The sequence below is a fragment of the Pleurodeles waltl genome, chromosome 3_1, assembly GCF_031143425.1.
Source record: "Pleurodeles waltl isolate 20211129_DDA chromosome 3_1, aPleWal1.hap1.20221129, whole genome shotgun sequence".
NCBI classification, from domain to species: Eukaryota; Metazoa; Chordata; class Amphibia; order Caudata; family Salamandridae; genus Pleurodeles; species Pleurodeles waltl.
This window is the reverse complement of record NC_090440.1, coordinates 1342942422-1342963792: the sequence shown is the minus strand read 5'-3', so window position 1 is coordinate 1342963792 and position 21371 is coordinate 1342942422. Positions and strand designations below refer to the sequence as shown.

The 21371-nt window shown below is 46.0% G+C and overlaps 1 protein-coding gene across 1 annotated transcript in view; it reads right to left on the bottom strand.

Annotated features, from left to right (window-relative positions):
• ARCN1 (archain 1) overlaps positions 1-21371 on the bottom strand; it is a 153224-nt gene that overhangs the window by 17499 nt on the left and 114354 nt on the right. Inside the window, exon 7 of the mRNA XM_069224754.1 lies at positions 2931-3078. Within this exon, the coding sequence (XP_069080855.1) occupies positions 2931-3078 (148 nt within the window). The remainder of the gene's footprint in view (positions 1-2930; positions 3079-21371) is intronic.

Sequence of the window (21371 nt, the reverse complement as noted above, 5' to 3'; positions counted from 1 at the left end):
TTGCAGTCTCTCAGGATATTATGGCATTATCTTCTAGCAGTATCTTGCACGATAATCTGGGGCAAAGAACATCTCCTGCCACGTGGTCACTTGACAAGCCTTTTATTCCGTGGCTTATCTGATATGGGGAATGCCTGACATCCTCTGTGTGCACCAAAGAGCTAGTCCTACACACATTATAAACAAAAGGTAAAAGCACATTAAATCAGACTAGATTGTTTATATCATTATCTGATCTTCAAATGGAGATAACAAGGCACTTGTCCCAGACTTGTCTCAGATTGATGTTGCATCAGGTGCCTTATTGATGTCATTGTCTGAATAACTTGACACTTTCTTGGAAAAATAAGGACAGGCAGCATCTGGTCAAAGGCAAACAAGCAACTGATAAGGTAAATAAAGAGAAAATGGAGTGAGGCAAGCTCAAAATGGAGCCTGACATTAGGGACTTTACATCAGAGGTACTCCTCCGAGAGGTGTATCTGATGGTGAATCTTCTAATGCCAAATACCCTGCGCTAGTGCTGATAACGGCGAGGTGTGAGTGCCACCCTGTTTCTTTAGGTAATACATTGAAGACATATTGTCTGCCTTCACAAAGATCACTTGGTGTCAGAGGACTTGAAGGAAGGCCTTGAGAGCTAGCAGGATGGCTAAAAGATAAAGGTGAGTGACGTGCAGGCCCTACCGATGCGGTGACCACAGGCCCTGAACATTCAGATCCTGGAGGTGCGTTCCTCATACTGAATTAGAGGGGCCTGTGGTAATGATCACCCATGGAACAGAGTCCATGAAGGGTTAGCCCTGCAAGACGTTGTTGCTGTTCCACCACTGCAGAGAGCGATAGGTGCGGGCTCCTATCAAAACTATATCTTACGAGTAACTCTCCGCCTGTGATCATTGTGTCAAAAAAAGATTCTACCCTGGCTTGGTTGGGGTAGACTTCGCCTTCGTCAAAATCAACTTGCTGCAGCAATTAGTGTCACCAGTGGCTTGTGATGCAGGTCACTTGTGGGCAATGGGAATCACCAGGGAGTCTGGGAGAGACATGCTCTCTAATAAACAAAGAGTCTGAAAGAGACAGTTTATATTTTTACTCTGCTCTAGGAGTGACAACCCAGAACTTCACAGGCTCCTTGAATGACTGTGTGGCAGTTTTTATAACGGTAAGGAACTGGATAGAATGCGTTGTCCTAGGCAGTGTCTACCAAGAAATTTCTGTCCTCAGGAGTGGAGTGCATGCTTCATCTTGTGGTAGACTGCAGCATGATGAATAACCATATGATCGGCAGTAATGTCATCTGGGGGACATGCTTGAGCCCTGGGTCCCATGGGGACTCTGTCAGTCTTCCCAGAGGTTGTCAGTGGGACGTGGGAGGAGAGGGGCCTCACAATGCTCCATAGGGGAATAGGGACTGGGACTGCCTGTGTCAGAAAAAGGACTGTGATGACCCATGAGAGGAGCTGTAAGTAAGGATCATAGGTGGTGGTTGTGGTGGTGAACTGAATATAGCTGGAGGGCAGGTGTTCTAGTTAATGAGCGCCTTCTTGGGCACAGGGGCTGACTATTTCGAAGAGTATCCTTGAAGGCGAGCCTTCATTTCTTGGGCACCTCTGCACCAGCCTGGTAGAAATCATCCCCGTCCAGTGATGGATGACAACAGTCCTTTGCCGCTTGCAAGCTTGTGCTGGAGTGTTTCAAGGATGGGCATGTTTGAGTCTTCGGAGTCTGCCATCAAGGTTGGTTCTGCCATCAACAGTTTTCGGTGCCAACTGGGCCTTCGGCTTCATGGGCTTGTGTTTCGGCACCAAAGAGATTCTTAACACTCAAAGATTAGGGTAAGGCAGGATGTGATTTGAGTGTCTTAGCTGGATAGTGTGCCTGCTACGGTGACTTGCCTTGATGTCAACTGGACCCTGAGGGCAATGGCGCACATTGAGGAAGCAGTGGCACATTCTGAGGTGGCTGTGGCTTGTGCATGGGGCGAGATGCTTGACCTCTGAGTCCGTGCTCCGCATCAGTGTGTGGCAGTTTAAATAATTTTCAAGTCTGTGATTCAATTGTACTCATGAATCTCACCGTCTTAGTGCATGGGCCAGCACAAAAGGAGGTGTTCCAAAAGGAGAGGAGCCCTGGCTGCCCAGAGGGCCAGGGACATAAACTTTGGAGACGGTCTCAGAAGCACATCGAGGTAGAAGGAGGAACAACCGACGAGGTTTTTTTTTGTTTTGTTTTTTAACAATGACTGCACAGGAAAAGATTGGGGTGCAGAGATGTCGAATGTGTAAAGCCTGGGAGTTGCATCGAAACACATCCAAACCAGATGATGGAAAAGAACAAATTAACAAAGGAACCAAACCCCCTACGCATTGCCAACTAAAGGTGGAATCACTATACCTTATGACTTAAAAGACTTTTTTGAAGGCAAACATAATATGCAAATGTCCCAACTCAACATAAATGGAAGGAGTATGCAGAACATGCGGATATGTAGCCCCACATGCTACGAACATAATATTGAGACTAGTATCTAGTTCTTTACTCAAAATTTTAAATAAGTGCACACCTCTCTCCAGTCCATGCTAGACAACAGCTGATGACCACATAGGATGGATATGGAACGGAGCTACCATTTGGCATGACAGCATCAGTAATCTTAGGCCACATTACTGAGCAACATTTTGTGGTTTTGAGACCAATGCTCCTAACAGTGTATAGAAATACTTTAAGCTCACCTTATACACCCTCTCCTTCACCAAGGATAACATTTAATGGATGACAAATGGTAATGACTTTTGGTTCAATCAATTCTGGGTATGGTGGGAGTGGCAACTATAAACCTATGGAAACTGAAGACCTATGAACTGAGCTGGCTACTCACTGGCAAACTCAAGTAGAGAAAATTGCATGTCTGGTTGACAGGTACTTACTGGTGAGAGGGATGAAGGCATCGTCTGTAGTTTGCAGCCTCCACTTCAGAACACCCACGTCGCTGTTCAGTGGGAATGATTTTTCTGGATTCTTTAATCCGATCAGAGACTCTGATGTAAAGAGCTTTTTGTCCACGTTGGGATGGGTCTGCAAATGTAGAAAGAAACAGAGAACTAAGATCAATAGAATTAGAATGGCACAGATTAGTGGAATTTCAATTTCCCCCGTTTTCAAACTTTAGACGAGGGGCTATTACAGATGACAAACGTTTTTCAGTACATCTCAAAACAGGAGTGCCACACTTAAATCAGGCTATGGATCTTAAAGGAATGGTTGCAAGTGAAATAGGCTTTCATCAGACAAATAAAGGAGTTGTGGCAAATAATCCAGCCGTTGTTCGACAGAGTCAAAAGGGAGGGGAACCAAAGCTGGCATTTTCGTATCCTCATACTTTCAGCAGGTTTGTAGTTACTGAACAGGTGGTGGTTCTGTGCAAAGGTGTCTTAACTTCATGAAGTGTCAGATCTCAATCCGCAAATCTGTTGATAGCATAGGTCAGGAAATCTCTAATGGGGCGAGGGGGAATAGGTAGGTGTAAAGAAATGGCTCCCTGTTGCAGTTACCCCCCCACTTTTTGCCTGATACTGATGCTGACTTGACTAAGAAGTGTGCTGGGACCCTGCTAACCAGGCCCCAGCACCAGTGTTCCTTCACCTAAAATGTACCATTGTATCCACAATTGGCACACCCTGGCATTCAGATAAGTCCCTTGTAAACTGGTACTTCTAGTACCAAGGGCCCTGATGCCAAGGAAAGGTCTCTAAGGGCTGCAGCATGTCTTATGCCACCCTAGAGACCCCTCACTCAGCACAGACACACTGCTTACAAGCCTGTGTGTGCTAGTGAGAACAAAATGAGTAAGTCGACATGGCACTCCCCTCAGGGTGCCATGCAAGCCTCTCACTGCCTATGCAGTATAGGTAAGACACCCCTCTAGCAGGCCTTACAGCCCTAAGGCAGGGTGCACTATACCATAGGTGAGGGTACCAGTGCATGAGCATGGTACCCCTACAGTGTCTAAACAAAACCTTAGACATTGTAAGTGCAGGGTAGCCAGAAGAGTATATGGTCTGGGAGCCTGTCAAACACGAACTCCACAGCACCATAATGGCTACACTGAAAACTGGGAAGTTTGGTATCAAACTTCTCAGCACAATAAATGCACACTGATGCCAGTGTACATTTTATTGTAAAATACACCCCAGAGGGCACCTTAGAGGTGCCCCCTGAAACTTAACCGACTACCTGTGTAGGCTGACTAGTTTTAGCAGCCTGCCACAAACCGAGACATGTTGCTGGCCCCATGGGGAGAGTGCCTTTGTCACTCTGAGGCCAGTAACAAAGCCTGCACTGGGTGGAGATGCTAACACCTCCCCCAGGCAGGAATTGTCACACCTGGCGGTGAGCCTCAAAGGCTCACCTCCTTTGTGCCAACCCAGCAGGACACTCCAGCTAGTGGAGTTGCCCGCCCCCTCCGGCCAGGCCCCACTTTTGGCGGCAAGGCCGGAGAAAATAATGAGAAAAACAAGGAGGAGTCACTGGCCAGTCAGGACAGCCCCTAAGGTGTCCTGAGCTGAGGTGACTGACTTTTAGAAATCCTCCATCTTGCAGATGGAGGATTCCCCCAATAGGGTTAGGATTGTGACCCCCTCCCCTTGGGAGGAGGCACAAAGAGGGTGTACCCACCCTCAGGGCTAGTAGCCATTGGCTACTAACCCCCCAGACCTAAACACGCCCTTAAATTTAGTATTTAAGGGCTACCCTGAACCCTAGAAAATTAGATTCCTGCAACTACAAGAAGAAGGACTGCCTAGCTGAAAACCCCTGCAGCGGAAGACCAGAAGACGACAACTGCCTTGGCTCCAGAAACTCACCGGCCTGTCTCCTGCCTTCCAAAGATCCTGCTCCAGCGACGCCTTCCAAAGGGACCAGCGACCTCGACATCCTCTGAGGACTGCCCCTGCTTTGAAAAGACAAGAAACTCCCGAGGACAGCGGACCTGCTCCAAGAAAAGCTGCAACTTTGTTTCCAGCAGCTTTAAAGAACCCTGCAAGCTCCCCGCAAGAAGCGTGAGACTTGCAACACTGCACCCGGCGACCCCGACTCGGCTGGTGGAGAACCGACACCTCAGGAGGGACCCCAGGACTACTCTGATACTGTGAGTACCAAAACCTGTCCCCCCTGAGCCCCCACAGCGCCGCCTGCAGAGGGAATCCCGAGGCTTCCCCTGACCGCGACTCTTTGAATCCAAAGTCCCGACACCTGGGAGAGACCCTGCACCCGCAGCCCCCAGGACCTGAAGGACCGGACTTTCACTGGAGAAGTGACCCCCAGGAGTCCCTCTCCCTTGCCCAAGTGGAGGTTTCCCCGAGGAACCCCCCCCTTGCCTGCCTGCAGCGCTGAAGAGATCCCGAGATCTCTCTTAGACTAACATTGCGAACCCGACGCTTGTTTCTACACTGCACCCGGCCGCCCCCGCGCCGCTGAGGGTGAAATTTCTGTGTGGGCTTGTGTCCCCCCCGGTGCCCTACAAAACCCCTCTGGTCTGCCCTCCGAAGACGCGGGTACTTACTTGCAAGCAGACCGGAACCGGGGCACCCCCTTCTCTCCATTCTAGCCTATGTGTTTTGGGCACCACTTTGAACTCTGCACCTGACCGGCCCTGAGCTGCTGGTGTGGTGACTTTGGGGTTGCTCTGAACCCCCAACGGTGGGCTACCTTGGACCAAGAACTAAGCCCTGTAAGTGACTTACTTACCGGGTTAACCTAACAAATACTTACCTCCCCTAGGAACTGTGAAAATTGCACTAAGTGTCCACTTTTAAAACAGCTATTTGTGAATAACTTGAAAAGTATACATGCAATTTTGATGATTTGAAGTTCCTAAAGTACTTACCTGCAATACCTTTCGAATGAGATATTACATGTAGAATTTGAACCTGTGGTTCTTAAAATAAACTAAGAAAAGATATTTTTCTATACAAAAACCTATTGGCTGGATTTGTCTCTGAGTGTGTGTACCTCATTTATTGTCTATGTGTATGTACAACAAATGCTTAACACTACTCCTTGGATAAGCCTACTGCTCGACCACACTACCACAAAATAGAGCATTAGTATTATCTATTTTTTACCACTATTTTACCTCTAAGGGGAACCCTTGGACTCTGTGCATGCTATTCCTTACTTTGAAATAGCACATACAGAGCCAACTTCCTACATTGGTGGATCAGCGGTGGGGTACAAGACTTTGCATTTGCTGGACTACTCAGCCAATACCTGATCACACGACAAATTCCAAAATTGTCATTAGAAATTCATTTTTGCAATTTGAAAGTTTTCTAAATTCTTAAAAGTCCTGCTAGGGCCTTGTGTGTTAAGTCCCTGTTTAGCATTGTCTTTTTAGAGTTTAAAAGTTTGTTAAAAGTTTGAATTAGATTCTAGAAACAGTTTTAGATTCTTAAAAAAGTATTCCAACTCTTAGCAGAATAATGTCTGATACAGAGATGCAGGTGGTGGAACTCGACACCACACCTTACCTCCATCTTAAGATGAGGGAGCTAAGGTCTCTCTGTAATATAAAGAAAATAACCATTGGCTCCAGACCTACCAAAATTCAGCTCCAGGAGCTGTTGGCAGAGTTTGAAAAAGCCAACCCCTCTGAGGATGACTTCACAGAGGAAGAAATTAGTGACTTGGAGGGCAATTCCCCCCTTCCAGTCCTAAATAGGGAGACCAGGGCCTCTCAAGCCCTGTCTCCAAAAATGATAGTCAGAAATGTTGCTTCCCTCACAGGAGGGTCCAGCATTTCTGAAATCACTGAGGATGCTCTCAGTGAAGATGACCCCCTGTTAGCCAGGATGGTCAAAAGATTGGCTTTGGAAAAGCAGCTCCTAGCCATAGAAAGGGAAAGAAAAGAGATGGGCCTAGGTCCCATCAATGGTGGCAGCAACTTAAATAGGGTCAGAGATTCTCCTGACATCCTAAAAATCCCCAAAGGGATTGTAACAAAATATGAAGATGGTGATGACATCACCAAATGGTTCACAGCTTTTGAGAGGGCTTGTGTAACCAGAAAAGTGAACAGATCTCACTGGGGTGCTCTCCTTTGGGAAATGTTCACTGGAAAGTGTAGGGATAGACTCCTCACACTCTCTGGAAAAGATGCAGAATCTTATGACCTCATGAAGGGTACCCTGATTGAGGGCTTTGGATTCTCCACTGAGGAGTATAGAATTAGATTCAGGGGGGCTCAAAAATCCTCGAGCCAGACCTGGGTTGATTTTGTAGACTACTCAGTAAAAACACTAGATGGTTGGTTAACTGGAAATGAAGTGTGTGACTATGTTGGGCTTTATAATTTGTTTATGGAAGAACACATTTTAGGTAACTGCTTCAATGAAAAGTTGCATCAGTATCTGGTAGACCTAGGTCCAATTTCTCCCCAAGAATTGGGAAAGAAGGCAGACCACTGGGTCAAGACTAGAGTAACCAAAACTTCCACTGGGGGTGACCAAAAGAAAGGGGTTACAAAAACTCCCCAGGAGAAAGTGGGTAACACTAGAAACAAAGAAAAAGAGTCCTCTGTAGGCCCCCAAAAACCAGAACAGGTGGGTGGGCCCCAAGACACAACCCAAAACAAAGGTGGGTACCAGGGTAAGAACTGGGATGCCACTAAGGCCTGGTGCCACAACTGTAAACAGTCTGGGCACCACACCAAGGACACTTCTTGTCCCAAAAACAAACCCCAGAACAAAATTCCTGGGGTAACCAGTGTAGCCATGGGAGATGACTCCTCAGATGAGGAGGTCTTCCTAGCCTTCAACTGGAAACAGGGCCCAACAGGTGAGTTGGAGATTCCAGAGGGAAGTAGACACTTCCACCACCTACTGGTGAATGGAATCCCAACCACTGCCCTTAGAGACACTTGTGCCAGTCACACTATTGTGCATGACAGGCTGGTGCTCTCAAACCAGTACATCCCAGGTGAGACTGCCAGGGTAAGAGTTAGCCTAGACAGGGTCACTAAGAGTCCTGTGGCTTTAGTACCCATAGAAGTGGGTGGCACTCTTAGCTGGAGAAGGGTAGTAGTCAGTACAGACCTCCCCCTTGATTGTCTCCTTGGAAATGACTACCCAGAGGTTAGTCAGAGCCCAAGAGAGGAACTGGTCCAGTGCCAGTCCTCTCCCAAGGATTCTGGAAGTCCTGCCTCTGCAGTAAATGCAAGCAGGCCCCAGAAGAAGAAGAAAAGAAAACAGAGTAGGAAGGGTGGACAACCTTTAGCCAAGGTTACAGCAAGCCAAGGAGATTCTGCTCCAGTAGGGGAGAACTCCAAAAATGGCCCTGATAAAGTCCAACCTGACCCACAAGAAGTCCTGGCTAGTCAGGCAACTGTTAAACCTGAGTGGGTGGCTCCTCAGCTAACAGAAGAAAGAGTGGAAGAAGGGTGTTTACTACAAGATGTGGTAACCCCCCACTCCAATACAGCAGACAGGCAACCTGAACCCAAAGAAGCCTGTAACTTAGCCCCTTCCCTTTTAGGTGAAGAGCTAAAGGTGTGGTTCTGGGCACTGACAGCTGTCAGTGGCCTCTGCTGGGTGTTAGCCTTTATGGCTGCACTATCCTTAGCATGGTGGTCTGACCCCATGCCAAATAGCAAGTTAGGCCCCCTGACCCTATTGGTCATGGTGGGGTTACTCCAGCTCTGGGTAACCTCTCTGGGTAAGCTAGGGGTGACCCTGGCCAAGATAAGGTTAGCAGAGGTGGACACCTCTAAGACCAAAATAGAAAGAATGGGTGGAGACATTGAAGAGGCAGACAAGAGGCAATTCAGACTAGGTCCTATCACTGTGGAAGTGGGTCAGTTCCCCAAAGGGAATGACCTGAACAGAAGGATGTAAGGCAGAGTAGGCCCTGCAACTAACCAGCCTATTTCTCCTACTCTTCCTCGCCTGACAGACTAGGAAGACTCTCCCAGCTTGGGCTGAGTCTCCTGGCCTGTAGGCTGGGGGGGGCTTGTGTAAAGAAATGGCTCCCTGTTGCAGTTACCCCCCCACTTTTTGCCTGATACTGATGCTGACTTGACTAAGAAGTGTGCTGGGACCCTGCTAACCAGGCCCCAGCACCAGTGTTCCTTCACCTAAAATGTACCATTGTATCCACAATTGGCACACCCTGGCATTCAGATAAGTCCCTTGTAAACTGGTACTTCTAGTACCAAGGGCCCTGATGCCAAGGAAAGGTCTCTAAGGGCTGCAGCATGTCTTATGCCACCCTAGAGACCCCTCACTCAGCACAGACACACTGCTTACAAGCCTGTGTGTGCTAGTGAGAACAAAATGAGTAAGTCGACATGGCACTCCCCTCAGGGTGCCATGCAAGCCTCTCACTGCCTATGCAGTATAGGTAAGACACCCCTCTAGCAGGCCTTACAGCCCTAAGGCAGGGTGCACTATACCATAGGTGAGGGTACCAGTGCATGAGCATGGTACCCCTACAGTGTCTAAACAAAACCTTAGACATTGTAAGTGCAGGGTAGCCAGAAGAGTATATGGTCTGGGAGCCTGTCAAACACGAACTCCACAGCACCATAATGGCTACACTGAAAACTGGGAAGTTTGGTATCAAACTTCTCAGCACAATAAATGCACACTGATGCCAGTGTACATTTTATTGTAAAATACACCCCAGAGGGCACCTTAGAGGTGCCCCCTGAAACTTAACCGACTACCTGTGTAGGCTGACTAGTTTTAGCAGCCTGCCACAAACCGAGACATGTTGCTGGCCCCATGGGGAGAGTGCCTTTGTCACTCTGAGGCCAGTAACAAAGCCTGCACTGGGTGGAGATGCTAACACCTCCCCCAGGCAGGAATTGTCACACCTGGCGGTGAGCCTCAAAGGCTCACCTCCTTTGTGCCAACCCAGCAGGACACTCCAGCTAGTGGAGTTGCCCGCCCCCTCCGGCCAGGCCCCACTTTTGGCGGCAAGGCCGGAGAAAATAATGAGAAAAACAAGGAGGAGTCACTGGCCAGTCAGGACAGCCCCTAAGGTGTCCTGAGCTGAGGTGACTGACTTTTAGAAATTCTCCATCTTGCAGATGGAGGATTCCCCCAATAGGGTTAGGATTGTGACCCCCTCCCCTTGGGAGGAGGCACAAAGAGGGTGTACCCACCCTCAGGGCTAGTAGCCATTGGCTACTAACCCCCCAGACCTAAACACGCCCTTAAATTTAGTATTTAAGGGCTACCCTGAACCCTAGAAAATTAGATTCCTGCAACTACAAGAAGAAGGACTGCCTAGCTGAAAACCCCTGCAGCGGAAGACCAGAAGACGACAACTGCCTTGGCTCCAGAAACTCACCGGCCTGTCTCCTGCCTTCCAAAGATCCTGCTCCAGCGACGCCTTCCAAAGGGACCAGCGACCTCGACATCCTCTGAGGACTGCCCCTGCTTCGAAAAGACAAGAAACTCCCGAGGACAGCGGACCTGCTCCAAGAAAAGCTGCAACTTTGTTTCCAGCAGCTTTAAAGAACCCTGCAAGCTCCCCGCAAGAAGCGTGAGACTTGCAACACTGCACCCGGCGACCCCGACTCGGCTGGTGGAGAACCGACACCTCAGGAGGGACCCCAGGACTACTCTGATACTGTGAGTACCAAAACCTGTCCCCCCTGAGCCCCCACAGCGCCGCCTGCAGAGGGAATCCCGAGGCTTCCCCTGACCGCGACTCTTTGAATCCAAAGTCCCGACACCTGGGAGAGACCCTGCACCCGCAGCCCCCAGGACCTGAAGGACCGGACTTTCACTGGAGAAGTGACCCCCAGGAGTCCCTCTCCCTTGCCCAAGTGGAGGTTTCCCCGAGGAACCCCCCCCTTGCCTGCCTGCAGCGCTGAAGAGATCCCGAGATCTCTCTTAGACTAACATTGCGAACCCGACGCTTGTTTCTACACTGCACCCGGCCGCCCCCGCGCCGCTGAGGGTGAAATTTCTGTGTGGGCTTGTGTCCCCCCCGGTGCCCTACAAAACCCCTCTGGTCTGCCCTCCGAAGACGCGGGTACTTACCTGCAAGCAGACCGGAACCGGGGCACCCCCTTCTCTCCATTCTAGCCTATGTGTTTTGGGCACCACTTTGAACTCTGCACCTGACCGGCCCTGAGCTGCTGGTGTGGTGACTTTGGGGTTGCTCTGAACCCCCAACGGTGGGCTACCTTGGACCAAGAACTAAGCCCTGTAAGTGACTTACTTACCGGGTTAACCTAACAAATACTTACCTCCCCTAGGAACTGTGAAAATTGCACTAAGTGTCCACTTTTAAAACAGCTATTTGTGAATAACTTGAAAAGTATACATGCAATTTTGATGATTTGAAGTTCCTAAAGTACTTACCTGCAATACCTTTCGAATGAGATATTACATGTAGAATTTGAACCTGTGGTTCTTAAACTAAACTAAGAAAATATATTTTTCTATACAAAAACCTATTGGCTGGATTTGTCTCTGAGTGTGTGTACCTCATTTATTGACTATGTGTATGTACAACAAATGCTTAACACTACTCCTTGGATAAGCCTACTGCTCGACCACACTACCACAAAATAGAGCATTAGTATTATCTATTTTTTACCACTATTTTACCTCTAAGGGGAACCCTTGGACTCTGTGCATGCTATTCCTTACTTTGAAATAGCACATACAGAGCCAACTTCCTACAGTAGGTATTGCTGTGTGTTGAAAACCCCTGGAATTAACCTGGTTCTAGGATTTTGGTTGATACTCACATGGTCGTGAGTCATTTAACATGGTGTACTTTTTGTGACTGAATTTGAGGAGGGAAGTTTAACTTGTCCACTTCACAGACCGGTAGATCGGGAAAGCAAAAAAAGAACAATGTATTGCGTGCAAGCAGCAGTGTTTCTAAGTATCTTGTACGCTGTATGAGCCTAATCAAGTTGTGGGTCTCCGTTTTAATAAAGAATACTTCACCAGTACGGAATGCATGATGTAGAGAGGAAAAGCATTTTAGTCAGTAGGCTTTGTGACTTTCTAACAAAAGTTCTTGGCTAGGTGTATGAAATATAAAAGTTAACAATGTGGGTTTCTGGGCAATTAGAAAACGTGGCATTTTCAAATTCCCATGTGGTATTCTTCAAATCGGAGGTCCGTTTTTGGGCTGCAGGTGATTCAACTAACCATCAAGCCTTCTACTGTCAGATGCTGCATATTCCAGTCTTTAAAAAACGATTAGTGAGGACTATCAGAATTTTCAGAGATTTTTTTTATATTTATACCACATGTCCAAGTATTAAATTGAGGAAGAGTGATGGTTGTTTATAACATAAATTAAGATTCCTACAATGTTGTACTGGGAATGCAAATTGTATTGTATTTTAATAGTATTTATATAGTGCTCACAACCCCTGACAAGGCGTTGAAGCGCTTTTCGGCGAGTAGCACGCTAATCCAGAACCCAAAAGGAATTAGTGGTGGATTAGTATAGGGAAATACGAGTACAGTATCAGTTTTATGAGTTAATTTGAGCAGAGGATATATGTGAGTTTGTTAGTTGGATTGACTAGAGTAATGGAGAGATAGAGGAAGGAAGAATCTAGAGGTGTTAATTGAGAGTTTAGAGTAATAGGGTGAGGCTTGGGATGAGTAAAGGAGAGATGTAGGAGGGAAGAGTCTGTGGAAAGGGTTACGGAGATTATAGTAGCAGGAAGGGTTTTGGATGAGTCAAAAGGTGAGATAAATGAGGGAGAATTTAGTAGTGTTATTTTTTTTTTCTTGTATGGTGGTGTTCCAAGAGGGGTACCAATCTTGAACGGAAGTTTCTTTGTTGAATGTATTTGGTTACTTTGTTTCTGATAAAAAGTGGTCCTGTTCCACGTATAGCTTTGTGAGTGATACAACGCAGCTTGAAGGTGGATCTTGTGGCAACGGGTAACCAGTGTAGTGCTCTCAAAGCAGGGGAGATGTGGGCTTGTGGCTTTACATGTAATAGTAGCCTAGCAGCGGAGTTCTGAATACGTTGTAGTTTTTTCATAATAGAGATGATCCATAGTAAAGGCCTTTGGAAATTCCAGTTTGGATAGTACAAGAGAGACAGTAGCCTGTACCTTGTATGGAATACCAAGGTAGGGGAAGATGTGTCGCAGAGTCTTCAAGGTGATGAAGCTTGATCGTGCTAATTTGTCCACTTGGGCATTCATTGTTAACTTGGAGTCCATGGTAATTCTGTTTAACTTACTTGGATACTTGAGGAGGTGGCCTGTTTCTTCAGCATTGTTGAATCTTCAGCAAAAATCAAACATTAGAACATGGCAACTTGAGCAAAAGAAATAAAAATTCCAATTCACACGAAAGCCTAGAGGCGTTAGCAAGAATAGAGTCATCTTTTGTAGAAGATTCAAAACCGCACCTGATAAAAGTGTGGACGATTGCTAACGGGTTGCTGTGCATATGTCGAATAGAGGAATGTTTGCAAGCCAGGCGATGGCAGCACTCTTCCGTGTAGTGGGGTGGGATTTGGGTTTGCCTGATAAGTTTACAGATAGCAGTGATTTAAGTAAGACAATCAAACTAGAGACCAATTGTTTAGAGGTTGCTAAACTCCGGCGAATTAGAAAGTAGCTGATAAAATAAGGTTAAGATATATGTAAAGCCTTGTTCTGTCTGAATAGAAACTTAAAACTCTTCTAATGTCAAGAGCAAGCATGGATAACTTGTGGTGAAGATAAAATGGAAGAACTGGGTAAGGAACTGTCTAGCTGATATGAAATTCTGATACCCCATTTGGAATGAAGGCAGACCGGTTGTTTCCTCATTATTACTCTGTCTGCATGGAAGACCCTGAGGGTCCAACAGCTGAAAGCGCTTGAAAGTACTCTGAATGAATTATTGGTAATCAAAAAAAGTCTTTCAATACCTATGATGCAATAAAGCCTTGTTAGCAGGCTCAAAATGTGGACAAATTAATTGGGGCAGAGCCAGACTGAGCTCCCAAACAGCCAAGCAGGTTACTGTGTGAAAGACCTCCTTTAAGCCGGTAGGAAAGTTTTACACGAATTCTGAAAGCGGCTTATTTAGTACCTTTCTGGTAAGCTGTGGTAGCTCCAAGATGGGCACTGATGGAAAGCAATGGCAACTTTGCTTGCCTTAGATACAATAGGTAGAGCAGAATCACTTCCTTTTGGCCGTATGTTTGTTGCTTTGTTGGTGTCGCCATAAGCAAAATCTTTTCCATTTAAATGAGTCAAACTGCTCAAAGACATTTAGCCTCTCTGAAGGTCCATGTAAGGGAACATTTGGATACCCTAACTTTCCAACCTCCGGAGCAATTGTGCCAATGTCAGGTTCAGGTGGATCATTGACACAGTACTCCAGTAAAGAAGTTAGGTAAGCTTTTCAACATCCTGAGTGGCTACAATGACATTTGCAGCAGATTCAGGTACACCTACTGCCTCAGTACTTCTGAAGCAATGAAGAACATTGCTACCTGACAATTCTAGAACTTCAAGATGAGTATTGGAAATAATGAGATCAGATGAAAGGTGTAGAGTAACGTTAATGACCACTATCAAAAGGAATTTGCCCAGAGAATCTACATTCAGTAATCTGTATGTGAGTTATTAGCTTTTCTTGTTCTGGGACTTAGCGAAGACATTCATTTTTAGATAGGCCCATTCTGCAAAAATTAGTTTAACACCATCATCCAGAATACACCACAGTTTTCTTCGCAAAACCTGCTTATGAAATCTAACCATAAATTTTGGATTCCCAGCAAGGCATTTATTTTGCATCTGAAATGTACTGACTGTATGAATTGTTTGCCTCCTTGTTTGTTCAAGCAGTACCCTGCTTTGTGTTGTCTGTCTGTAGGAAGCTGGGACCTGGTGGCATTACACCCCGCTTGACCCCCCCCCCACCCCCACACACACACACTTTTTTGCCAAGTTTTTGATGCAACTTTGACCGAAGTAACCAGGTCCCCAGTGCCAGTGTTCCATCACCTAATCCCGAAGTGGCCAGGCCGTTTAGCACCTCTAAGTCCCTAGTAAATGGTGCCTCTGGCACCTAGGGCATGGGTACTGAGGAGCAGCCTCTAAGAGCTGCAGCACTACTTGTGCCACTCTAGGGGACCCGGCACCAACATCATGCAGTCTGCCATTGCAAGCTGCATGACAAGGTGCTCCCAAAAGTGAAAACACAACATGGCACACAGCCTGTGTGCCATGTCCCCTAAACACTGCATGTCATATTTGTAAGTCACCTTTACAGCCCTAAGGCAGGGTGCATGATATTACATGTGTGGACATATCTGCCAGAGCAGATATGCGCCTGCTATGTTTTCGTCAATTCTTAGACATAGTAAGTGAACAGGGAAGCCATTTTAAGTACATGTGCTGGGCACTGGTCACTACGAGCTCCCCAGCTACATCATGGCTTCACTGAAAATAGGCATGTTTGGTATCAAACATTTCGTCTTAATAAACCCTCACTGGTTCCAGTGATGGATTTATTAATACATGTACCCGGAGGGCATCTGCCCCCTGAAAACCTATCAACTGCTGGTGAGCTCGCTGAACAGTTCTAGCCAGCCTGCCACCACCAGATGAGATTCTGACACCCACAGTGAGATTCTTTGCTCTCTGGAGGTCAGAAACAAACCCTGCTTTGGGAGAGGTGTTTACACCCTCCTTTCCAACAGGATAACCTGCAAATCTGCATTCCAAGACAGGAGGCTTCAAAGAAGCCAGACTTTGGTATGCAGATCTGGCCTTCCTCAGAGGAAGATGCGAACACCCCCTGCCCCATGGCCCATCTGGCACCTGGACAGGTGGGAAATTCAGCTATTCAGGAGGCTTGTTGCATTTTCAGGCTGGACACACCCCTAAGGTGACCAGACCAAAATGAACATTGCCTCAGGAACTCCATCTCGTGTGTTCTGGAATTAGGAATTCTGAGACAGGGTGATGCACTCTCCTCAAAGGAAGGGGTCATGCAGGGGACATTGTGACCTAAAGGGTAAGTAGTCCATTGGCTACTACCCTTTCCTCCCCTACCCTTTACTCCCCCTAAACTTAATATTTAGGGGACCCCCTGATTCCAGAACTTTAGATCTGTACTGGACACAAAATAAGAAGTGGACAAGAAGCATGCTGAACCCCAGAACGGAGGAGCACAATGGACTTGGCACCAACCCTGCTAGCCTGCCTACTGCACCCGACCCTAGAAGCAACTGACCTGCCATGCTGCTGCAACCTTCAAGAAACCAGGAGAACTGCCAGGGCTTTGCAAATAGCAAAGAAAACCTCCCCTGGAGCGCAGGAGCTGCTTCCCTGTTTCTGCAGGTACCCAAAGAACTGTGAGGACCGGGACTGCCAAAAACCCAATGCCGGACAGCACCACTGCACCCGAGCCACCTAGCCCGAGCTGAAGTGGACCAACAGTGCCAGTGTAGTTCCCAGGCCCTCCAGAGACGAAGCCCACTCCAAGCTTACCCTCTATGAACTTCCAGACAGTGTCTACAGCCTCTTTCTGCAGCCCCCCAGCAACTGTGAGTGACCTGAAGACAAAAACCTTACACCTCTGCACCCGCCCACCCCGGACCAAGAAGAAGAGGACCAAGGGTATCCCCACACCTCCTAGCCTTGTGAGACTTGAGCCCACTTGTTGGCTTGGTCAGACTGGACCCCCAGTTCACACCTGCTGCCTGGTTCTGTGGGCCTCCCTCCAACTGTGAGTAACACTAGCACAGGACCAGACACCAAAAGACACCACTGTACCTGTACCCCACAGCCCGAAGAGAAGTGGACTAACGATGTCCCCACGTGCCAGAGGACCTTAAGGGTTGAGCCGCCCTGTGGGGTTCACCCAGACTGCCCTTCCAGTCCCAACTTGCAGCAACTTCCTAACCAGACTGTTTCCTATAGAAGTGAATGGGACACCCGTCGCCGTAACACACCTTGGCACCCGAAAGCCCTACGGCCTCCTGAGGTGACCTGTTGGTGTGGGCTTGGACCCTGCCCCATACTAGTCTTACGTCTCAGAGAACAGTCCTGAAAGTTGCTGTGAAGTATCCGAATGCATGTTTTTCCTCATAGGATAGCAATCCTGCACCCAAAAATTGCACTGTGTCAACTTTTAAAAACTGTAAACATTTCTATCTCAAAAAGTATTCACTGGATTCCAGTAATCTTCATATCAAAGTTCATAAAAAGTATGCGTTATTTTTATAAACTGGTGTCGGATCTCTTTATTGAGTGCTTAGCAATATTCTCTGATATGCCTAAATGCACAACCACACTCCCCCAAAAGAGAGCATTTGGACTGTTATTAGGTTGAGCGTGCAAGCGCTTTCCGACCCGTTATCTATCTGTGAACTTTTAACCACGCCCATCTCACACCCATCACTTTCACTTGTGGGTCTGCCTTTTAAAAATCCCTTGATGTCATTGGTAAATGCTTTGTTTGTCCTGCATTGGTGTGGTTTTGGTACCGCCTCGCAGACTGACTCCGTGACATGGATAAGTGCATGATTGCCAATATACTTCAGCATGGACAAACTACTTTTTCTTTTGTCTCTCCCCTTCGTGTTCCATGGCAGCCATGGCACTCACAGCGCCAACAGAGAGCAAACGTGCAAACTCCATGCAATAAAACAAAGTATCATGGACCGATTTGGAAAATCATCATGATGACCAAGGATGCGCTTTATTGCTACAATGGTGCTGATTTTAAACTTAAATAGCAATAACTTATAAAATAGAATTTCAATTAAAAAGTCAATAGTCTCTATAAAACCATAACGTAAATAAAGTTGTCTACATAGCCACGGTTCTGCCACCTGAGGATAGTTCAAAATGTAGTCATAACCCTATAGGGAGACAGTTATAGAGCATAGGCAAATATCTCAGCCATCTTAGAATATGTAAGTGGCAATGATCGGGACGCTGAATCTGAAATAAAAGTATACTCTGAGGCGACTCAAAAAGTGTTTATTATGTAAGAAATTAGAAAGCATTTTTTTTTCCTTAAAAGTAGAAATAAAACCAATAAAAAGAAAATAAGATTTTAACAATCCCAGTTTTGTTTTCGACACCAAACTTCCACATTTCCGCCGTCTTGTTTATTCTAGTGAACATAAACTTCAGCCTCGAAGGAAGAAGCTCTCAGATTGGTCAAAGAGCGCTGTGATGCGATGGCTCACTGACAGGTGGCGGCAACCATGCTATATAGTGTGACTCCAGAAAATGCGTGCTACAGCTGCGGTAATCCCAGCTGTGTCTGGGTATCATGGGAAGAGACTTTCCCTTGTTAGGTACTGGGGATCTTTGAAAGGAGCAGGAGCATGAACCTAGGGTAAGCGAGCCGAGGATCTTGGCAGGTATGTGCGTTTATCGCCTCTGGTTCAGGGTATTGCCATTACAAAGGATCCAGAACAGGCTCAAAGAATAGTTAGTGTGATGTACCCAATGCACTGATTGGTAGTTCATAGTTCATTTTAAAGAATTATTCCAATGGTGCCCTGCTAGTCTTTGTTGTTGTATCACAATTGGGAGTACTTGTGTCCTAAAAGCGCACCAGGGCTTGTGCTTTGGAAATTGTGATGGCCATGGACAATATAGAACAAGCCACCAACAGTATGTTGCAGAAGCAGTAACACTTTTAGACAACATGATAGTGATATGATGTACACAAATATGTTGCTGTGCTATCTGTGACGAGTAGATGGCAGATTTTGACTTCTGAGTACTACAAAATGACAGAGCTAGATATTTTTCATAAATCATTTCTAAGGGAAATTCATGCAATAGCTAGCCTGTAAGTGCATGTGTGGCATTCATTTCTGTCGTAATTCTTGCATATGACACTGAACGTAGGGCTGATGGAAATACTGACTAACGTGTGCTCACAAATATATGATCATTACATATACATTTTTTATGTATTGTGATTGTCGTCATATTGGTTTTTAATCATATGGGTTTGCATTATTAAATTATTATTATTAGATTCCTTTGTTTTGAGATTGATCATTTGAGAGATTGATTATTTGAGTTTGTGTGGTGATTGTTTCTTCCCCTTGGGGAGTTTTATTGTTTCACCATCACATATACATAACCATATTGTTTACAAATGCTATTTTTATTGTGGTGTCCTCTAGGGGATGTGCTGCACCTGGTCGTCCCATAATGCTTTGCAGGGATTCTTTTACAAAAATGTTTTTGCTAATAACTCACCCTGTGGTGGCCCCAAGACAATGGGACCACCTTCAAAACGTTCAACACAACCTGCTCTTTCGGTCTGGATCATCTCTAGGTCCCCACTATAAGTTAGTGGGAACCCAGAAATAACCCCTCCCACCATTCAGTCTCTTTTTAACCTCTCTCATGGTTAGAACTTTTGTTTTACAGCTGAGAGTAGTTTGTGTTTTAAGGGTCTTGTTTGTAATACCAATGCAGTAGGCCTGTTAGCCCTAAAAATGTGTAACGCACTACACCCTCTAGGGGCTAAATTGAAAATGTCACTTACCCAGTGTACATCTGTTCGTGGCATTAGTCGCTGCAGATTCACATGTTTGGCACAGTCCGCTGCCTGGTGTTGGGCTCGGAGTATTACAAGTTGTTTTTCTTCGAAGAAGTCTTTTTTGGTCACGGGACCGAAGGACTCCTCCCTCTTCGGCTCCATTGCGCATGGGCGTCGACTCCATCTTAGATTGTTTTCCCCGCAGAGGGTGAGGATGGAGTGGTTTGCTATAAATAGTGCCCATGCAATGGAGTGAATATGTATGTACGTTAAGAGTTTATAATAATTATTTACAAATGTACAAATGTTTAAGATTTAAGATCTACTTCTAAACGGCTACAGGCTTCCCGGGGAGGCGGGAGGGTACATGTGAATCTGCAGCGACTAATGCCACGAACAGATGTACACTGGGTAAGTGACATTTTCAGTTCGATGGCATATGTTGCTGCAGATACACATGTTTGGCATAGACTATAAAGCAGTTACCTCCCCTAAAAGCGGTGGTTTAGCCTGTAGGAGTTGAAGTAGTTTGGAATAATGTTCTTAGTACAGCTTGGCCCACTGTAGCTTGTTGTGCATTTAGTACGTCTACACAGTAGTGTTTAGTAAACGTATGAGGCGTAGACCAGGTTGCAGCCTTACATATTTCGCTCATAGGAATGTTTCCTAGAAAGGCCATTGTAGCACCTTTCTCTCTGGTTGAGTGTGCCTTTGGTGTAATAGGCAATTCTCTTTTGGCTTTAAGATAGCATGTTTGAATACATCTGACTATCCATCTAGCAATGCCTTGTTTAGAGATTGGATTTCCTATGTGTGGTTTTTGAAAAGCTATGAACAGTTGTTTTGTTTTCCTGATTAGCTTTGTTCTGTCAATGTAGTACATTAGTGCTCTTTTGATGTCTAATGTATGTAGTGCCCTTTCAGCCACGGAATTTGGTTGTGGGAAGAACACTGGCAATTCTACTGTTTGATTTAAATGGAATGGTGAGATTACTTTTGGCAGAAATTTTGGATTTGTTCTTAGAACTATTTTATTTTTGTGTATTTGAATAAATGGTTCTTGTATGGTAAATGCCTGTATTTCACTTACTCTTCTGAGGGATGTGATTGCAATGAGAAATGCGACCTTCCAGGTTAGATATTGCATTTCACAGGAATGCATGGGTTCGAAAGGTGGACCCATGAGTCTTGTTAAGACGATGTTAAGGTTCCATGAAGGAACTGGTGGTGTTCTTGGTGGTATAATTCTTTTTAGCCCTTCCATGAATGCTTTAATAACTGGTATTCTAAATAGAGACGATGAATGAGTAGTTTGTAGGTAAGCAGATATTGCTGCGAGGTGTATTTTTATAGATGAAAAAGCGAGATTCGCTTTTTGCAAATGTAGTAAGTATCCTACTATGTCCTTTGTAGAGGCATGTAATGGTTGTATTTGATTGGTATGGCAGTAGTAAACACATCTTTTCCACTTAGATGCATAGCAGTGTCTAGTGGAAGATTTTCTAGCTTGTTTTATGACCTCCATGCATTCTTGTGTGAGGTCTAAGTGTCCGAATTCTAGGATTTCAGGAGCCAAATTGCCAGATTCAATGATGCTGGGTTTGGATGCCTGATCTGTTGTTTGTGTTGTGTTAACAGATCTGGTCTGTTGGGTAGTTTGACATGCGGTACTAGTGAAAGGTCTAGTAGAGTTGTATACCAAGGTTGTCTTGCCCATGTGGGTGCTATCAGTATGAGTTTGAGTTGGTTTTGACTCAACTTGTTTACTAGATATGGAAGGAGAGGGAGAGGGGGAAAAGCGTATGCAAATATCCCTGACCAACTCATCCATAGAGCATTGCCTTGTGATTCGCGGTG